Below are 19,350 nucleotides of genomic sequence, written 5' to 3' on the forward strand. Positions count from 1 at the left end.
TCTGTAGAATGGTCTCAGCATTACGTTTAGTGAGAGTCTCTCAGCTTCCTTTTGCCTAAAATATTTTCATTTTGCCCTTCTTCAGAAAAGATTTTCACTGGGCCTAGAATTCTACCTTGGCAGTTACTTTTTTTTTTCTGATTTAAATTTTTATTTTTTATAAACATATATTTTTACCCCCAGGGGTACAGTTCTGTGAATCGCCAGGTTTACACACTTCACAGCACTTACCATAGCACATACCCTCCCCAATGTCCATAACCCTACCCCCCTTCTCTCAACCCCCCTCCCGGCAGTTACTTTTTTTTAACAGAACATTAAATACATCAGACTTCTGCCTTCTGTAATTGATTCTGATAAGGGAGATTTTTTTTGTCATGCATTTGAATGTAATCTGTTCAGTTTGACTGCTTTAGGACAGTCTCAGTCCTTGGTGTCTGTGGTCTCACTATGGCTTGTCCCCTGTGGATTCTTACATTTCCCTCTGCCTGTCTTTCACTGGGATGCTTGAATCTGAAGATTGGTGCCTTTCATCACTTCTGGAAAATTCTCAGATAGGATCTCATCAGACATTGATGATGTGCTGGTCTCTCTCGCCCACTGCTTCTCTGAAATTCTGATTAGTTTTATGCTAGGTCTTCTTTCTTTCACATGTCTTCATCTTTATTTTGTATTTCTTAGTTGTTTGTCAGTGTTACATCCCTGGATACTTTCTTCTTTTAGTTCACTAATTCTCTCATCAGGGGTGTCTAATCTTCCATACATGTGTCCGTGTGTGTGTGTGTGTGTTGTTTTGTTCAGCTGCTTCATTTTCTGGTTTTTTTTAGTTAGGAAGGTCTGTTTGGTTCTCTTTCAAACATACTATATCATTTTATTATTTTCTATTGTCTATAAGTTTTACCTTTCATTCCGTTAAACAAAGTAGGTATAGTTCTTTTAAAATACGTGTCTAGGGGCACCTGGGTGGCTCAGTCAGCTAAGTGGCTGCCTTTGGCTGGGGTCATGATCCCAGGGTCCTGGGATCAAGCTCCTTGCTCATCAGGGAGACTGCTTCTCCCTCTGCACTCTGCCCCCCCCCACCCCCAACACTCATGCTCTCTCTCTCATGCTCTCTCAAATAAATAAAATCTTTAAAAATAAATAAGTAAAATAAAATCTGTGTCTGATAGTTCCAGTATGTGAAGTACTTAAAGACCTATTTCTACTGGTTCCTTGTTTCCTTGTGTAGTTAATTTTTTTTTTCTTTCTTATTGAGAGCTGCTCATTTTCCTTAGAAAACTGGTTTGGGAAACGCTGGAGACCTAGGAGGAGCTAATATTTGGTTTTGCCCTGAGGTGCCTTTTCCAGTTCGCGGCCAGTTCAATCTCTAGTCCTAAATTTAGGGTTTTTGTGCCATGCAGGTGTTAGAACTGGGACTGAAAACCCGAGGCAGATCACAGCGCCTCCAAGGTTCCATTGTTCTGCTCCACACCGAGGCCCATCTGCTTGCATTCCCCCTGGCGCTGAGAACCGGAGGGATTTCTTCTGGTTCATCGTACCTCCGAGGGTGGGTGCTTCGGGGATCCAGCCCCATGAGCACACGGTCTCCCATCGTGCACCCGCCTGGGCAGCCTTGGGCTTTGGTTTCTTACTTCCCTTCCCCCCACAGCTTGAGGGTTGACAACTGAGGCTCAGGGACACCCCCCCAACGCCCCACGCTGGGCAGACGACCTTGAGGCAAAAGAAGCTTCCTGCTCTGCTTCCTCCTGGTTCCCCTGTTCACTCAAACTTTGACTTAATAATTCCTTATCCTTTTGTCAGTTTTTTCTCACACCTAAGGACTTTTTATTTTTTTTGTATTTTATTCAGAATTTTCAGTTTTAATCAGGAGAGAGTTTGGTTATAATAATTCAGTTTGCCATAGACTCAGAGATGGAAAAGTCTCATTTGATCTTTGTCTTTCTAACTTACATTGGTGTCCGGTGACGGATCGGCACATAGAATTTGTTTCTCCCTCCCACTGTTAACAATGACCTCGACACCATACATTGATTAATCCATTCTTGATTGTGACATTTAATTTTCACATAATACATTTGTATTAATAATTGGCCTCCTTTCTGTGTTTTACTGGTTCACTGATCTCATTCTGTGGTCTTGGATGTGTCTCATTTTTTTTTCTGATTACTCAATCTTTATAATATACTCTTAAATCCCCAAGTGTTAAGTTCCTCTTTCTTATTATTCTTTTTCAGATTTTTTTTTTAAAAAAACTATTATTAATGGCTATTCTTCTAAATGAACCTTAGAATAATTTCCCCAAATTGTGAATATAATTCCTCTGGAACTGTTTTGAATGATATTAAACCTATAAGTTTATTAGAAAGAATTGTAATTTAATAAATCTCAACCTTCCTACCCCAAATCGGGTTATGTCTATATATCACCGCTTATTGAGAACTTCATTTACATTTTAATAAGCTGTGGTGGTTTTCTTCATTTCTGACACTACTTGTTAAAATCACTCTTATTATCAATTCATATATTTTGTTGCCATTGTCAGTAGGATCATGTTTTCATTATATTTCCTAAGGTTATTTCTAATGTGTTAGAATGCTCTTGCTTTTCTAAATTTCCTTGTCTCTGAGGGTATTAGTGAATTCTCATATTGATCATAATTAATTTTAATAAACTTTTCTGTGCATTCCACATGTATACAATAACGTAATCTACATTTTTTTTTCTTTTAGGACTTAACACGAGCCAGAACTTCCAAAATAATATTCAATAACGTTAATGTTTTGGTTCCCTATTTTATTGGTAATTCTAGACACGTTTAACTAATCAACTGGCACTTGGCACATTGAACATTTTAAATCCATTGTGACATCTTATGTAGTACTTCATGTTCTCACCCTAAAAAGAAGCTTTAGAAGCCTTGGCCCCACACTGCACAACATAGCAGATCTAGACAGCACGGCCCCCGAAAAAACCAGATGATTCAACCAATGGTTAACAAGAAGCTGTTTGAATTGTACAGATAAAAATAAGGCTGTTTGTTTTGTTGTTCTATTTTTTGTTTCTAGGAACTGAGAAAAAGATCCAATGGAAGTAACATAGACGAATGGGTGAAGAGGGTAGAGACTGGTGAGGATGGGTGAGGACAGAAACAGGAAGACCAGGCTCCTAAGGCCAGGGGATAAGGGGACACTGAGCCAGGAGCGGAAAGCTGACATTGCTGTTAACGACAGCATGTTGGTAATGAACTGAGTGCGTAGCTGGCATTGTACATATGGGCATGTATAGGACCATGGATGGAGTGCTGGGCACCTCTATTTCTAGATCGAGGTTCCTCAAAGCTCAGTCTGTGGGGACAGTCTTGTAAACATGCAGGTTCCCAGGCCCCACTGCAAGCCGAATGCATTGGAACAGGAGGAAGGGCTGGAAACCTGACTTAAGGAGGCTCATTAGGGGCCACACATGCGCAATATGAGTCCTTTAAGATCTTTCAGAAAAAAGAGAGAGAGAAAGAAAATCAGAGACAAGAAGGGAAAGCTTGTAACTGCACTGAGCACAAAAGGTTTTATGCACCAAACTGTAAAAGCTGAATCTGGCAGTTCTGTTAAAATATTTTTATTAGACCAGAAGACTTTCCAGCGCAAAGAATATACACATCACATTAGATCACCTACAAGGTGTGCTCTGCATTACACAAAGCGTGTCCAAGTGATGAAAACTCACTAAAGCAACGCCTCGCTCACCACATCTATTCATCCTAATGAAACACCAGCAGCATCTGCCAAGCAAATTGCTTGTCGATTTCATCGCTATTCGTACATCATTTTTCAATGGAATAAATCAGAAAGCATTGTCATCATTCATGAAATCAAGGAACATCTGGGGAGAACAGTTTTTCTCAGACTTCCACGGGAGAACTTTCGTGTTGACATCAGGCCAATCCCTGGCTTTTAGAGAAACTGACCCAGCAGTGACAGTTTGACCTTGCCAAATCTCCTGGTGTCAGCTTTAGAGATCAGGTTGCTGATGCTATCTATGCTTCAATCTCAAATGTTTTCCACCCTTTTTAGCTGCCATCCCATCAGCCCCATAGGTTCACCTACCACCCTGCTTTGCAAACATACTGCTGCTTTTAAAATTCATGATCTACGCCCTTATTCATAGTGACCTCCCTTTGGTTCCTTGGTGATGGCAAAAAAGGCCCTTCAACCTCCAGCTTTCCCTCCAGCCGCATTCAAAGGCACCTGGCCGCTGAGTCTGAATTTTTTACCCTATTATCATGTTGACTGAGTCCTGAACATTGTCTTAAAATTGCGGACTGCAGTTTAACTTGTCTAAATTCAATGCGATGTAGTACACGTTGGGTGCTGGCACAGTGGAGACCAAGCCGGACAGACAGGCCGTTCCTGGCTGGAGGAGCATGGGATCCTTGGGTCATTAACTGCTGTTCTGTTGGTCTGCTCTTAGACCTAATAAAAACACAGGACAAGCATGCCTGCGAGACAGCAGTCCGTTCTCTGCAAGCTCAACACGCACATGCCTAGGAGAGTACATCATCAAGGAGCACTTACTTTTCAAAGGAATAATGTTTGGGAGTTGATACCAAATAGCTACCCCTGCTCCAAGGCTTTCTGAAACCACCCCCAAGCCATTGTCCTGGTAGACAAAGAGCAGTCTTTGTGTTCTGTTCCTTCTTCCTTCTTTCACTCTTTCCTTCTCCCTTCGTGAGCTTCAATCACTGTCACGGCTCTCATCTCCCACATCCCAGATGTTAAGTCTTAAAACCCAAGGGCTCCTAATGAAGGCTGTGCAAAGGTCAGCCTTGAACATGGGCAGAGTACGGGATCTCAGCTTCAGGCTGAGGCAAGAAAGGGTGGAGGGGCTGCCCGGAGCGCATCAGGAACAAGCATGGCAGAAGGTTTCTCTGAGCGGCTCAGACTGGTCCACACTGGCCTGCCGCTTGCTGCCAGCAGGGGGCGGAGTGGAGTGACCTTGTTTCCCTGGAGCAGCCAAGCAACCGCCATCCACTGAGGACCCAGAGAGAGCCCAGGGCAGGCACAGCCATCGGCCTCCCAGAGGCTCAAGAAGCGGCCACACACTCCAGGCAGCTCCACGGTCCCTGTGTCATGTGGGCTGCAGACCAAGACAAGGCCCCTCTTCCCACACTGGTGACTCCTTCCTGGCTGGGGGAGCCCCACTGAGGACCTGAGCTTTGCCCACAAGTTTCCACACCAGGTTGAGCAAAACCCTTACATGCATCATGACAACACAAGTATCTCACCACGGACTCCTGCATCTTCTTGGGGAGAGGGTCTGCGGCCAGCTCTTCCAGGCTTGGGTGTAAAAATTTAGGAAGCAATCTACAGGGAATAAAGGACCTGAAAAGGAGCAAACGCACAGCTGTTACTATTCAAAGTATGTGCGTACTACAATGTTTGAGTAAACCGCCTCTCCTGACAGCTTCCACTCCCAACTTCCTGGAAGTCCCCCAACTTCCTTCCACTTCCACTCCCTGCTGACAGCAGCAGGGGCTCTCTCCTTTAACCAATTCATAATAAAGGAAAAGAGGTACAGGTCAAGTCATCACAAATATCCCGTTTGGATTTTCAGATTCCCTCCTCGTGAGAGTCAAATCCAGGGTATGGGTACCCTGACTGCCAGCAGCTTAAGCTCACAGAGACTCTGTTTCATCAGCCTACCAGCCTTCAGCCTCACACACACACAAAAAAAAAAAAAAAAAAAAAGGCAGCAAAATGCAACACTTCAGCAAAAATATTTGAGAGGAAAAACTGTGCAAACCATATTTAACTTTTGTCCATTTTCTGTGCCTTTCATTTTGCTACACATGGGCAGTGTAAAATGCTGGTTTTCTCTGGCCTGCAAAGAGCTAGGGCCACCCAAATATTCCCTAAGTTGGGAAAAATTACACGAGATGACTGATTATCTGATCACGATCGATAAGTTGATATCGGAAACTCTCACATCCCATGAAGCATTTCCACTTCCAAAGGGCGTATTTCTCAAAGATTCAAAAGACGAGATTAAAGGAGAGATAGGAAAGTATATCTGAAATGACTGAAGATGGTTATTAAATACCTTTGAAATGTAGGCACGAACTTCACTTTGAACCCAGAGAGCCCCACCATGTTGGGAACCCGAAGCAACAGAACGAGACACAAACCTTTCAGAGATACCAGGGTCAGGTCCTCAAAAAAATCACCTGGTGATGCTGCTTAAGGGACCCCGAAAGGACCCTTGTCGAGGTGGGAGCAGCCCACACAGTTCACCCAAGGGGAAGTCTAGCAGCCTCTGCTCCCGGTCCTGTGCATTTTACTCCAAAAGCAGCAGAGCAAAGGGGACATGTGTGCTGAAAGTTGACCCCTGATTTTCCTCAGTGTTGGGTCCGGTCTGCCTTTCTCCTACCCTCCCCGGTGGCTGGCTAGGTGAGCGGCCAGAGTCCAACTCCCCACTCCGTGAGAAGGCGGGGTGGTGGGACCCAGGCCTGGCAGTGTGCGTGTTACTCACAGGAGCACAGAGGGGTCACTGCTCTGCCTGCTCAGATGGTAGGAAAGCGCAACCAAGAGGCCACAGAAGGCTGAGAACAACGCCGGGATGTGCTGTGTGCTCCATGGCTCCTGGGGAAAAGACATCAGATACCAGGTCATCGCAAACAGTGGTGCAAAACGTCAGGGTCACCACCTATGAAACATTGAGTGTGCAGCCCCGGGTTCCAGCCAGACGCACGTGGTGTGCTGTGGTCACTCCTGCCAATGGACATGCCGGCCCCTCACGGTTGCACGGAAACCTTGCCTAGGCATGTACAAACATTGCTTTTTTTACATTTTAAATGCTATTTTATTTAAGTTCAATTAATTAACATGGAGTGTGTTATTAGTTTCAGATGCAGAGGTCGGTGATTCGCAGCGGCATGTAACACCCGGTGCTCAGAGCATCTGTGCCGTTACCCTGGCCCCCTCCCCCACCCCTCCAGCAACCCTGTTTGTTTCTTATAAAGAAGTTAAAAGTCTCTTATGGTTTGTCTCCCTCTTTGATTTCATCTTCTTTTATTTTTCCCTTCTTCCCCCTACAACCCTCTGTTTTGTTTCTTAAATTCCACATATGAGTGAAATCGTACAGCATTTGTCACTCTCTTACTGCACTTAGCGTCTACCCAGCAGTGCCACCCACATTGTCACAAACGTAAGATTTCATCCTTTTTGCTGGTTCAGTGATATTCCATTGTGTATATACACCACATCTTCCTTATCTATGGATCAGTCGGTGGACCTCGGGGCTCCTTCCACTGTTTGGCGATTGTGGACATTGCTGCTATAAACACTGGGGTAAGGGTGCCCCTTCGGATCACTACATTTGTACCTTTGGAGTGAATACCCAGTAGTGCAATTGCTGGGTCATAGGGTAGCTCTATTTTCAACTTTCTGAGGAACCTCCATACTGTTTTCCGGAGTGGCTGCACCAGCTTGCATTCCCACCAACAGTGTGGGAGGGTTCCCCTTTCTCCACATCCTCGCCAACATCTGTCGTTTCTTGAGTTGTTAATTTTACCCCTTCTGCCAGGTGTGAGGTGGTATCTCATTTCGGTTGTGATTTGCATTTCCCTCATGCTGAGTAATGTTGAGCACTTTTTCATGGGTCTGTTGGCCATTTATATGTCTTTGGAGAAATCTCTGTTCATGTCTTCTGCCCATTTCTTCACTGGGTTCTTTGTTTCCTGGGTGTTGATAAGTTCTTTATAGATTTTGGATAGTAGACCTTTTTCTGATAAGACATTTGCAAATATCTTCTCCCATTCTGTGGATTGTCTTTTGATTTTGTTGACTGTCTCCTCTGCTATGCAAAGAGATTTTTTATCTTGATGAGGTCCCAACAGTTCATTTTTGCTCTTGTCTCGTCTTACAAACACTGACTTTGACACAGGATAGGACAGACGTAGGGGCATCACAAACTAATTGTACGTACTTACGAGTCTATTTAATTAATCTTTCCGGAGAATATTTTTACTTACTCTTTTCTGAAATTAAGTTTAGGATTTGTAAGATGTAACATTAAACATGTGTTGCCTCCCCTGAATTCATTATAATGATAACGATAAGAATTGTGTTTCCTAGTGTTTATTGAATCAATGGTTTAAAAGGTATAAGACACATAAACGTGGCATTAGAGATCAAAGAGGGGACTGAAGAAACTTGGTCCAAATTAGACAGTCCCTAAAGAAAGAGAAAAACTGTTCGAAATGAAAAGAGCTTACCGTGAGAGCAGCACAGACGCCAGAGATCAACACACTGTGCTCGGAGTGGAAGGGAGAAAAGGGCCGACAATACGTGTCCGCACTGTGAGCAGTCCGGGGGGAGCCCAGGACCCCGCAATCGTCCACCCGTACTTGGCACCCCTCCAACACCAACATGGTTTCCTACACACAGAAACCTGCGATATGTGCAGCCCTTCCGTGACCATCAACAGAATCTAAGAGCTGAATCTCGTACAGGGCTGCTAGGCTTTTCTCTGAAGGTTTTGATCCTTTAACTCACCAGGTGTTTCATCAGAGACGCAGGGAATGTTCACGAGGCTTAAAATGAAATATGCGAATGGATGAGCCACCCGAGCGGGTTTACTATTTGCGACTGTTAACATATGCTAGAAAAGCAAGTGTCACCTTGGCAGAGGGAGCAGGTTTTGTTTTCAAGGGCCTCACATCTGCAGAAATCAAAATGCATTTCTTTTTCTCCCCCAGGGAGAGGGTCTAGCAGCCTGGGAGGGCAGCATCTGGAAGGAAAATGAGATCAACTACGGAGCAGGCTGCGGGGCCAGGGAAAGGCCACACTAACCGGCTCCATACACGCCCCTGGAGCAAGGGGCCTCCGCCTGGCACCCCAAGCCTAGCGCGCTGCTCTAACTTTCCCAGCGTCCTGAAGGTGCCACGTCACGGCAGCTTCTGTGACTGCAGATGCATTCCCCACACTGTGCCGGGAAATCCCACCCTGCCACCCTCTCTGCTCCCGTCGGAGTTTCCCTCCACAAAGTGCTGGCTTCCCGTGTCCAAGGGAGAGGGGCCCTGCCTCGGTCCTCAAGCCGGCCCTACACTCATGCCCACAAGGTCCTCTTACTCCCTGACCTCTCCTCATCGGAGGAAGTAGAATCCTCTCTTCCCACTGGTTCCTTCTGTCCTGCCTATAAAAATGCTTTTGCTGACGTCTTCATTTTTTTTTTTTAAAGATTTTATTTATTTACTTGACAGAGAGATCACAAGTAGGCAGAGCAGCAGGTAGAGAGAGAGAGGAGGAAGCAGGCTCCCTGCTGAGCAGAGAACCCGATGCGGGGCTCGATCCCAGGACCCTGAGACCATGACCCAAGCAGAAGGCAGAGGCTTAACCCACTGAGCCACCAGGCAGCCCCCTGCTGATGTCTTTAAAAAGTAAAAAAGGCCCACTTCCCCCATTTACCCTGGCAAGCACCCGACTATCTGTATCCCTCTGTCAGTGGCAGCCCGGCCTTGCAAGAGACCCCATGGCTTCCTTCATGTGGGGCACCTCCCTGTGGGGGCAGCACCTCTTCGCAGGGTGGGCTTTGAGCTGGGCTGACCTGGATTCGAACCTGAGTCCCGCCACAGATGGGCTGTGTGACCTTAGCTAAGTTACTCACCATCGCTGAGCACCAGGTTACTTTCCTTTTCTTTCGAAAGGGACACAATACAACTCAAGAGTGGCTGCAAGGGACTCTTCTGTACCCCAGGCTATTTCTTAAGGTTTTTGATGCCAGAGAGTCCAATGCAGCCCCTACTTGGTGACTGACACCCCGTGCTCTGAGCTGGAAAGCCGGCTCTCCCGAGATGTTTCCTCCCCATGGCCACCATCAGCTGGTCCCCACGTGTCCCCACTGCATCCTTTCGCCCTGGTCCGGCCCTCTCTTCGTTCACTGCATCTCACTGGGTCGGACCTCCACAGCCTCTCTCTTCCCAGTTCTACTGCTAACAGCTTCTTAGCAGAAGGACTGACTGCATCTCCATGTTACTCCCCAACTCCACAGCCCCCCACAACGTGTCCTCCACATGGCAAAGGAACAGTCCTCCTCACCTAAAAACGTTATGAATAACATTATTGAATAACGTTACTGCCTTTCATGCAGTATCTTTTCAAGGATTCCTCACTGCCTACTAAAATACATCTGCTCCACAGGAAGCTACCTAAGCCAGTCAGGGCCTGACCCTTGTCCGATGTCCCAGCCTCATCCCTCGGGTTTACAACCTGCACAGCAGCAAATCCATAAAGATACGCTGCTTCCTCCCCGCTGCCTTCACACACGGCTCCATCTGCACAAAGGGCTCTTGTGCTCTGGCCCTGCTCCACTCCCCTCTCCCTGGTGAGCTCCTACGCATGCTTCAGTACCCCGGGTAAGAGTCTCTTCCCAGACAGACTGGAGCCCTCCTCCGTGCATCAAAAATATACCTTTAACTCTTCAACACTTAAGATATTTCACTTCTGCTAGCTGTGGGCATAGGTAGGACTTCTTCCCTCATCTGACAGCCACTGGCCACAGTCATCCTTAGAACAGCCTCCTGAGGGGCCAGCTTGCATCTGTCTTTCCCCTGTACTTGGTGCAAATGTCAGGACGTCCATGTGTCCGTGAGTGAGTAATTGCGAGGGGTCAGTTTTCATGATTACATCAGTCCCTTCTCTGTGACCTGTGTGGAAAAAAATTTCCAGCAAGAAAAAAGGGTGAAGAAATTAAGTAGCTTAGATCAAATGTGGACCAGGCAGTGAAGTGCCACTGACATAATTAGACTCGGAGGAAAGGTGACCTTCGAACTCATCTTTCGCTTCAAACGGCGGCTCCAATAACAGAAAAGTCATTCTGAAGTTTGACAGTTTTGTCCTTTCTTAAGAGTCTGTTTGTGACACATGCACTGGCCCTTTGCTCTGTGGCAGGCACCAATGTACGCACTTGTCAGGAGGGCAGGCACAGGGACGGGAGGAAGGGAGCGCATCGGTAGGACGAACCACGTGAGGGCGTGGGGGGGCCTCTCACTCATGGAGCAAGAAGCAGAGGCTCAAGTGAATCAAGGGAGGGGCTTTCAATGGCACAGAAGCAATCAGAAGCATGTGGTCCTTCCCCTCTAGCGCCTTCTAGACAGGCCAAGCTCACAGCTCTTTGGGCCCTGTGTGTAGACAGACACGCCCTCCTCCGTCCTCCTGTATGCTCCTCCGCTCCCTGCTCTGGACACCACCTAGGGCTTCAGATTGGGCTGTTACAAAAACGAACACAAAAAGTTTTACAAAAGGAAAAACCCTGCAAAATTTTACTTCCCTCCGTTAACTCCTCTGTGCTTGCCTATGCTGTATATTTAATTCACAATTTTGTAAAGGTAGAGGCTTTTCTTTCATATGCAGTCCATAAATATGCAAATGCTGGGGGGGGGGGGCCGAAGCACGCTGAAATGGACTTAGTAACCGTGACCACAGAAATAACTGTCCCTGCATGGATCAGAGAGAAGGTCAAGGGCACAAGCAGAGGCAGAAAGCGATTCTAGGCTCCTCGGTTCCTGGAGGAAATGATTCTGTGGAAGGTCCGTCCCTTCTCCATGCCTCCGTTGCTCTTCTGTGAAATAATGGCGGCACCTTTCTTGAAGTATTGCTGTAATGACCCCATGAGATCTGAAACAGCCTTGCCCACGGCAGCGTTGCTTGTTGGAATCACTTTCTTAACGACTGGAAAAGAAGAACCCACGATGGATGGTCCCCACAGACAGTCAGTTAAATCTGGACCAAATCTATCTAAACAATCAAGTTTGCCTACCTTGCCCACCCAATATCCCTGACCTAATATTCTCTCATTTATTCTCGACTTCACTAAATCCCTCCAAAGCAGACATGAAAGGTCGGTACTGAGGGACCCTCCCTGCTCACCCATTGAGATGGCTACTGGTAGAAAAGCCAGCGAAAGGTAAAAATATCAAGTCAGAAACAGTGAAGTAGGAGGTGAGCGATGTCCCCGTTCCTTCTACTTCCCGGCATTTGTCTCAGTCTGTGATTACATTATCGGTGCAAGTGACTATTTGATCGACATCTGACCCCTCCACTGGGCCCAGCCCACTGACAGCAGGGATCCGCTTGTCTTAGCCCAGGGTGTTCCGAGCACCTTGTGCAGGCCCCCCACCCTGAAAGGCATTTAATAAATATGGATGGAGCCAATGCAACTGTTACTTCCTTACTATATAATGCACACCTAAGAAGGGGAACAGTATGGGTAAGAAAGGTCTCTGTTGTCCCGACTCTGCTGATTTTTTGCACTAAGACACTGGGCAAGCCACAAAGCCTGGGTTTCCTCATCTAAGAGAACTACGTAGTACACACCCCGTAGGGTTACTGTAAATATTGTATGAAATACTATGTGCAAAGTACTTAGTGTAGCCGGTATAAAATGCTCTGCTATTACTATAATCTTTACTTGGTTACTCTCTGTCCGGTTGGGCTGCTATAACAAAATATCAGACTCGTAAAGAACAGAAATGTGCCGCTCACGGTTCTGGAGGCTGGGATGTCCAAGATGGAGACACCAGCACATGTGGTGTCTGGCTAAGACCTACCTTCCCCTCAGAGCTGGCTTCTTCTTGCTTGTCCTTATACCAGGGAAGGGCTGGGGGAGTTTCTCAAGCTTCCCTGATAAGAGCATCAGTCCCATTCACGAGGGCTCATGACCTTAGTACCTCCCACACCCTCCACCTCCTAGTACCAATGAATTTCAACAAATGAATTGTGGAGGAACACAAACATTCAGACCACGCAGATACATGAGAGGACTAAGATCTGCAAAAAAATCACATTTCCTGAAAAAATTAAGACTGACACTTAGTCCTTCTCCACAAGGCGAAAAGAACAGTGATTTTTGTTGATCCCTTTTCTCTTGTGTCTAGAGCCCAGAGAGAAAATAAGGAAAGAGGAACCCTTCCATAAGATGTGAATGGGACCTCACCAACATGCGGCATGAGTATCCCAGTCTGCACTGTCTAAACGGACAGGTAACTCTCATCTATTATTTTAAGCTTCTGGTGGCAGACGTCTGTATTCACTCCTCCATACATGTGGTTTATTTTAAGCATAACTAATAGCTTCAGGCTAACCTGTCTAACCCAAACAGACAGCAGTGTGGCCAAGAGGACAGGACAGAAGGAATGAATATTTCCTCTACCAGGAGATGGTGATGAAGGAGAGAGATGCCAGAAGGGCATCCACATCCTTCCCAGAATAAGGGTCAGATGAAAGACAGCCAGGAGTCCATATTCCAGGCACAGCTCTGCACGTTTCGCAGCCCAACCTCAGCTCATCACACAACTGAATCTTAGAACCTGGGCTTACCTGAACTTTGGCAGACTGCAGAAAGGCAGACCACCTGGGTCTCCCTCAGCTCTCTCCTGGGAACAGCCTCAAGTCCAAGTTCTTAACCTTGCTCTCATTTTCAATAGATCCAGATATAAATAAAGATATATAGATACACATTCCCCTCTCTTTCTCTCTCTCTCTCTCTCGCTGGATGCATATAGGTACTTGGCTCCTTGGATATCAAAACCAGTTATTCTTTCATGTGTGGTATCAGAATTTGCAAAACCAGGCCATCTTCCGGAGAGATTATTTTAGCTTTACAGGAGATCTCATAGCTAAGCAAGACTCACACATTCGACTTATCGATCAAGTAAGAAGACAGGAAGAAGGGAAAAGACTCGCCCAAGGTGGCAAGATGGGGATGAGCCCCCAGTTCAGTGCTGTGTATACTCCGCTACCCTAAATGTCTCTGCAGGTCATTGTGCAAAATACATGCCTATCTCACCACTTTCCATAAAAAAAGGTTGGTGCTTTTTGTACGATCACTAAATTAAAAGTTCCTGGCTTTGCAGCCTGCGTCATTCATGTAGGAATCCCCCATTCTACAACGCCGGACATGTCCTGAGGCAATTGCCTGGTGGAGGGCTTGCTGTAACACAGCAACGCAAGAGCCCAGCACGGTGACCTGGGAGGAGCTCCAGGGCAGCCTCCTGGAGGACCAAGAAAGGAGCTGGGATGCAAAAGGCGACAAGGATCCAAGCTGGCGAATGTGTCACAAGTCACAGAGGAGTGCAATGTTTCCAGGAGCCTGGGTATGCCACCGCAGGGTACCGCTGGGTGTCATTCTAAAGGTACAGCTCCAAAGGCATGGGGAAGATTACAGGAAGACATAGAAGAATGGGAAATGGTTAAGCTTGGAGGAAATACCTGGAAGGGAAAGGACCTTTACGGTTTATCGTCCCATAATTCTCTGCACTGGGAAGAGAGGCAGCTGGGTGCCACCGACTGAAGGTCAAATGAGAGGGTGTATGCTTCTCCATCAGCGGTGGAACTGCACGTGCTGTAAGGAAGGACTTCCTGACACGGATACACAAAGTTACAACTAGGGAGACATTAGCATTTCCTAATCACACCTTACGTGAAAGCACAGATCTTTTCTTTGGAGAGCAAAGACCGAAGCACGCCTAGAAGGGAAGGAAGGAAGGAAGAGAAGCTTGGTGAAGCTTTCCTTATGCTTTTCTTGCATAGAACAGATTACTGTTGAACAGCTCCACAGTCTAACACACACACACACACACACACACACACATTTAATAAATAATGCGAGTAAAAGAAGAAATTATCCAGAACTATTTTATAAAATTAATTGGGGGGGGGCAACAAGATAAACTGGCTTTGTCCCATTGTTTTATTCCTTCCTCTTCAATTTCTGATTGCTAACCAGGCCTTCCTCTTGCTAATCGCGACCCCCTGCTTCTCTTTCTGCCCAGTCTCACAGGCAGGACTGCCCTACCCTGTGGAAGACCAACAGCAGGACAGACAGCAGCTTTCCATGGCACTGGGAGCCATCTCAGCCACTTCTAGAAGGAGCTGAGCTTGCCAAGTCAGAGATACAGTAAGAAAAGAAATACACTTCGGGATGTTTTTATTTTAATCTTTATTTAGGGGATAGAGGAATACTGACATTTAAGGAAGAGAGCAACAGACCTGAAGAGGGCTTTTGAAAGAAAATGATCAAATTCGCTGTGTATTTTATCTGTAAGGTTAGTAGTTTCATTTCCATGAAGAGAACCAGGACAGAAGAGGCAAGTACTGACTCACATTCCTAATGGATTTTTGTCAGTAAACTTCTCTATTTTAAACATATACATATTAATTTTGAATTTTATATATGCTCTTTATTATACTCACAGACACAAACACACACCTGTACATGGACACTATATATATAGATAGATAGATAGATAGATTTATATTACATAAAGATATTATGTATTATATAATTATTATTATATTGCATAAAGATATATTATCTGTGAGTATAATAAAGGTGTATCTTAATATAACATAAATCTTCATACATACATAAATTTATATGTAAAATACATATTATACCCTATTTATATTATGCCCTACATATATCTTTATGATAAATTTTTATATGTATATAAAATATATATATGAAGATTTGGAGGGAGATAAGGTTTTAAACAATCACTCACTGATAATGAAGTATAGGCCATGTGACAGTTTGCCTCAAAATTAACATCCCTAATTGCTTGGAGATATGTCTCCAGGGTCCCTGGATTGGGAGTGATATAGACTGATGAGAGCCGGCTTCATAAAACTCCCACAGGTTTTGAAATATTTTTACGAGGTAGAAATAAAACTGTCTAATTGTCCTACAATTCTATGGTAGATTTCACATGCATTTGGGAATTCTTTTGATGAAATGCATAGGGAAGTTCAGCTTCTCTCTGAAGAGAGTCTGAGTTTCAACATTTTTTTTTCTCGGGCTTGTCAGACATCTCTAGGAGGGAACTTAGAAGATTGAGGGTTTGGTTATGAAATGAATGCAAACAGACCAAATTTTCACTTGGCTAAGCCCTTCATATCAGGTTCACACACTTTCTTTTTTAAGGAAAAAAATGAATGGATTTTCTTAGTCCATTAAACATGGGGGCAGTTCCAAGATCCGGGCTTTCATGCATCCTAAAATAAGAATTAGATCATATCGCTCTAACTCTGATATAAGTCCTGATTCTCCATCTGTTTTTGACAAGAATCCCATCTTACAGAAGGAACTCTGTGCACCTCATGTTCCAGAAATTTGGTAAGATCAGATATGTCTCCCAGTCCCGTACTGTGTGCCCTGTTCATCCTCCGTGTACGGCTCACAGGCGACCATTACACAGGTGCTCCTGAGCACTCAAGGGGCACATCTGGGCTCCCCCTCCCTTACCCAGAGCTCACCTCACAGCAGCCTTTGTTGCTGTCCCTCTAGATCTCCAGCACTCTGTACCCTCTCCCGGCCCCCAGCCTCCCACTGAGTCTAACTCATAGTCAGTAATCACTGTGTGTTCAGTAAATAAATGAATGAGCCTATGAAGAAATGTGACAAATCAGACTTTGTGGTTTACTGAAAGAAGAGTTTTCTTATTTTGCATTCTGTTTCATTTTGGTGAAAAATGTCATATGTTTATGATTCAAGAAAATAGTTTTAGGCATACGCACTAGGGAAAAATGAGATCATGAGCTATCGAGATGGACGGATAGGTGCCATTCATGCAAACCTGTCCATATCAACCTAGATAAATATAGATAAATAAACACACGCACACACATACACGCAAATATGTATACTTTTCGAAAAATATTGACATTTACTTTCCTTCTCGTAGCTTTCTTCTCTGTTACCTGGATTCATTCCAAATGCTTTCAGAATTCCTTCTATGTAACAGACAGTGACTTTGCATATGATCTACAAAGCCTACGTAAACCACAGTCTGTGATTTTGAGGGGCTCACAGTCAAGGCAGGAATGCTGGAATATACACACCAACAGCAAAAATCAAAGTAATGATTCCTGTGTATTGAGCAAGAACTGGACTGGACACTTTGCATGTATTATCCCATTCAGTTCTTGGTGCACTTGAGAGGTAAGTGTTGCTCCTTTTAAACAGGAGGAAACAGCGGCTTATATTTAACTAGGTATTATGGTGACATAGAACTGATTTTCCACATAGAACTGGTTACATACAGAAGCAATGAATACTGAGCAAACACTGAAAGGACAGTATCGTCCACAGGCCTTTGGAAGAGAGAAAAATATACTCCGCCTGGCATGGCTGGGAAAGGTACAGACTTCCAAGTCTACAGGGTGGGCATGCCTCCAGCTCCGGGCCTCACATTTTCTGTTCCATGCGCAGATGCCCGCCCCTCTCCCTATCACTCCAAACTGGACAGTCACCGAATCCTACCGATATTGATGTCACTACATTTCCTGGATTTGACCATTTCATACTGTGTCTACTTCCAAAACCCGAGTCCACATCTTCACTCAACAACTGCAGTGCCATTTGCAACAGAGCTATCATTTTTCTTCTTCCTGTTTACCCCCAATCAGGGTCAAATACCATCGTCAACGTCAACCTACCCAAGTTTGAAGACCATGACAATCCAGCCTTAACTGGGTTTCCAGACCAATCATACCTTTTCAGCTTCCTAGGGAGTGTGACAGAAAGCACTAGCTGCCTACCTAGTACACACTTATGCTCCCTTCTTCCCCACAAGACTTAACTCCTTACCAGTTGTTCAGACAGCCAAAAGACTGGGAATTCCCACTCACTGGCCACTAGGAGTGACATGATTCTAACCAAAAATATATAATCTTAAATCCAGAATAATAAAAGCAAATTAAAACTTGGATTTCATTTTCAAACTTCTTACTATTAACATTGTCATTACGTCCACCACCATCATCATCATCACCATCAACTAGTAATGCTAATAACAGCATCTGCTGTAGTTTCCTGTTATAGTGTAACAAACGACCACAAACTTTGTGGCTTCCACAACACAAACGTGTGCTCATGGTGTCCAGCAGTCGGGAGTCCGCACACAGCATGGCTGGTCTCCCAAGGCTGAAATCAGAGTGCTGGCCAGGTTGCGATCTTACCTGACACTTGGGGTCTACTTCCAAGCTCGCTCGTGGTTGGCAGAACTCAGTTCCTTGCAGCTATATGACCAATGTCCTTGTTCTCTTGCGGGCTATGGGCTGGGCTCCCATTTAGCTCCAAGAGGCCACTCTCAGGTCCTTTACATGTGGCCCTTCCCAGAAGCAGTTCTCAGCATGGCTGTTCACTTCTTTAGAGCCAACAGAGGAGGCTCTCCGTCTTCTTCTGGCTCTGACCTCTAGATCCTCTTTTAAGGGATGTGTGTTTAGTCAACTGATTAGGGGGCCTTACTTACACTGGCAAAATCCCTCCAACTTTGCCAAAGTTGTAACCTAATGTAATATAAACTAATCTCATCCCATCATACTCACAGGTCCCGCCTACACTCGGGGGCTGGAAATGATCCAGAAGTGGCACACCAGGGGGCAGAAGCAATTTTAGAATTCTGCCCACTATGCCATTTAATGAAAACACTTGAGCTAGGTACTTTATATACATTATCAATTTAATTTCATTTACTTCTGACAACATTCATATGAGGGTAGGCATTTCTAATCCATTTTACAATTGAAAAAACAATATGAATTAGCCATGTGCCCCCAGGCAAATAACTTAAGCACTCTGTGCTTCACATTCATGGCTGGAACATAGAAATGCTATTATCTTCCTCATGTATTACATAGAGCTATAATAAAGGGCAAATGAGAAAACGCTTGGGAAATTATTTCAAAAATTAAAGTCCCATAGACCTGCGAGGTATCTTATATGCCTGCGAATTGTTCTTTGGGCTAGAAAATATATTTACACTTCAAATGTGCTGGAGAGGTTGGAACAGAAGCCAAAAATATACAAGATCTGGGAGCTGGGATGTGTGATGTTGAGTGAGAAACTTGATCTCTCACTGGACCCACATTTTCTCATATTAAATAATAAAATGAAGGGGCTGGACTAGAGGATAGCTAAGGTCCATTTCAAAATTAAAACTTTGTTTTACATCTATAAGTACATTTTAAATCCTGAAAACAGAGGAAATGCCATTGTTTTAGCTGCAACCCTGTGGTACCTAGAAAAATACAGCAAAACCTCTCTCACAAGCAGTTGTTAGTGATGTTAGAAAACATTAAATTATAACAATGAGTCTCAACCTCTGGGTCCCCATGCCATTAATAAAATAGAATCTCTTTGTAAGGGATAAAAGGAAAAAAAAAAACAGAAATACTGGTTTATCTAGACATACAGAAAACCCAGCTAATTAACTACTGAGCCATTTCTCTGGGGAGCAAACATTCTGGTCGTTTCTGTATAGCACTGTCAAATATTTAAGTCAACGAAGAGACCATGTCT

At 44.8% G+C, this 19,350-nt stretch overlaps 1 protein-coding gene across 2 annotated transcripts in view; it reads right to left on the bottom strand.

Annotated features, from left to right (window-relative positions):
- The window catches only part of PCNX2 (pecanex 2), a 288,644-nt gene that overhangs the window by 156,040 nt on the left and 113,254 nt on the right, over window positions 1-19,350 (bottom strand). For both annotated transcript variants that reach the window (XM_032312937.1, XM_032312936.1), the window contains exons 16-17: window positions 6,523-6,632; window positions 5,279-5,375 (exon numbers count right to left, since the gene is read on the bottom strand). In XM_032312937.1, coding sequence (XP_032168828.1) covers window positions 5,279-5,375; window positions 6,523-6,632 — 207 coding nt within the window. The remainder of the gene's footprint in view (window positions 1-5,278; window positions 5,376-6,522; window positions 6,633-19,350) is intronic.

This window comes from Mustela erminea, chromosome 14 (genome assembly GCF_009829155.1).
Source record: "Mustela erminea isolate mMusErm1 chromosome 14, mMusErm1.Pri, whole genome shotgun sequence".
Lineage (NCBI taxonomy): Eukaryota > Metazoa > Chordata > Mammalia > Carnivora > Mustelidae > Mustela > Mustela erminea.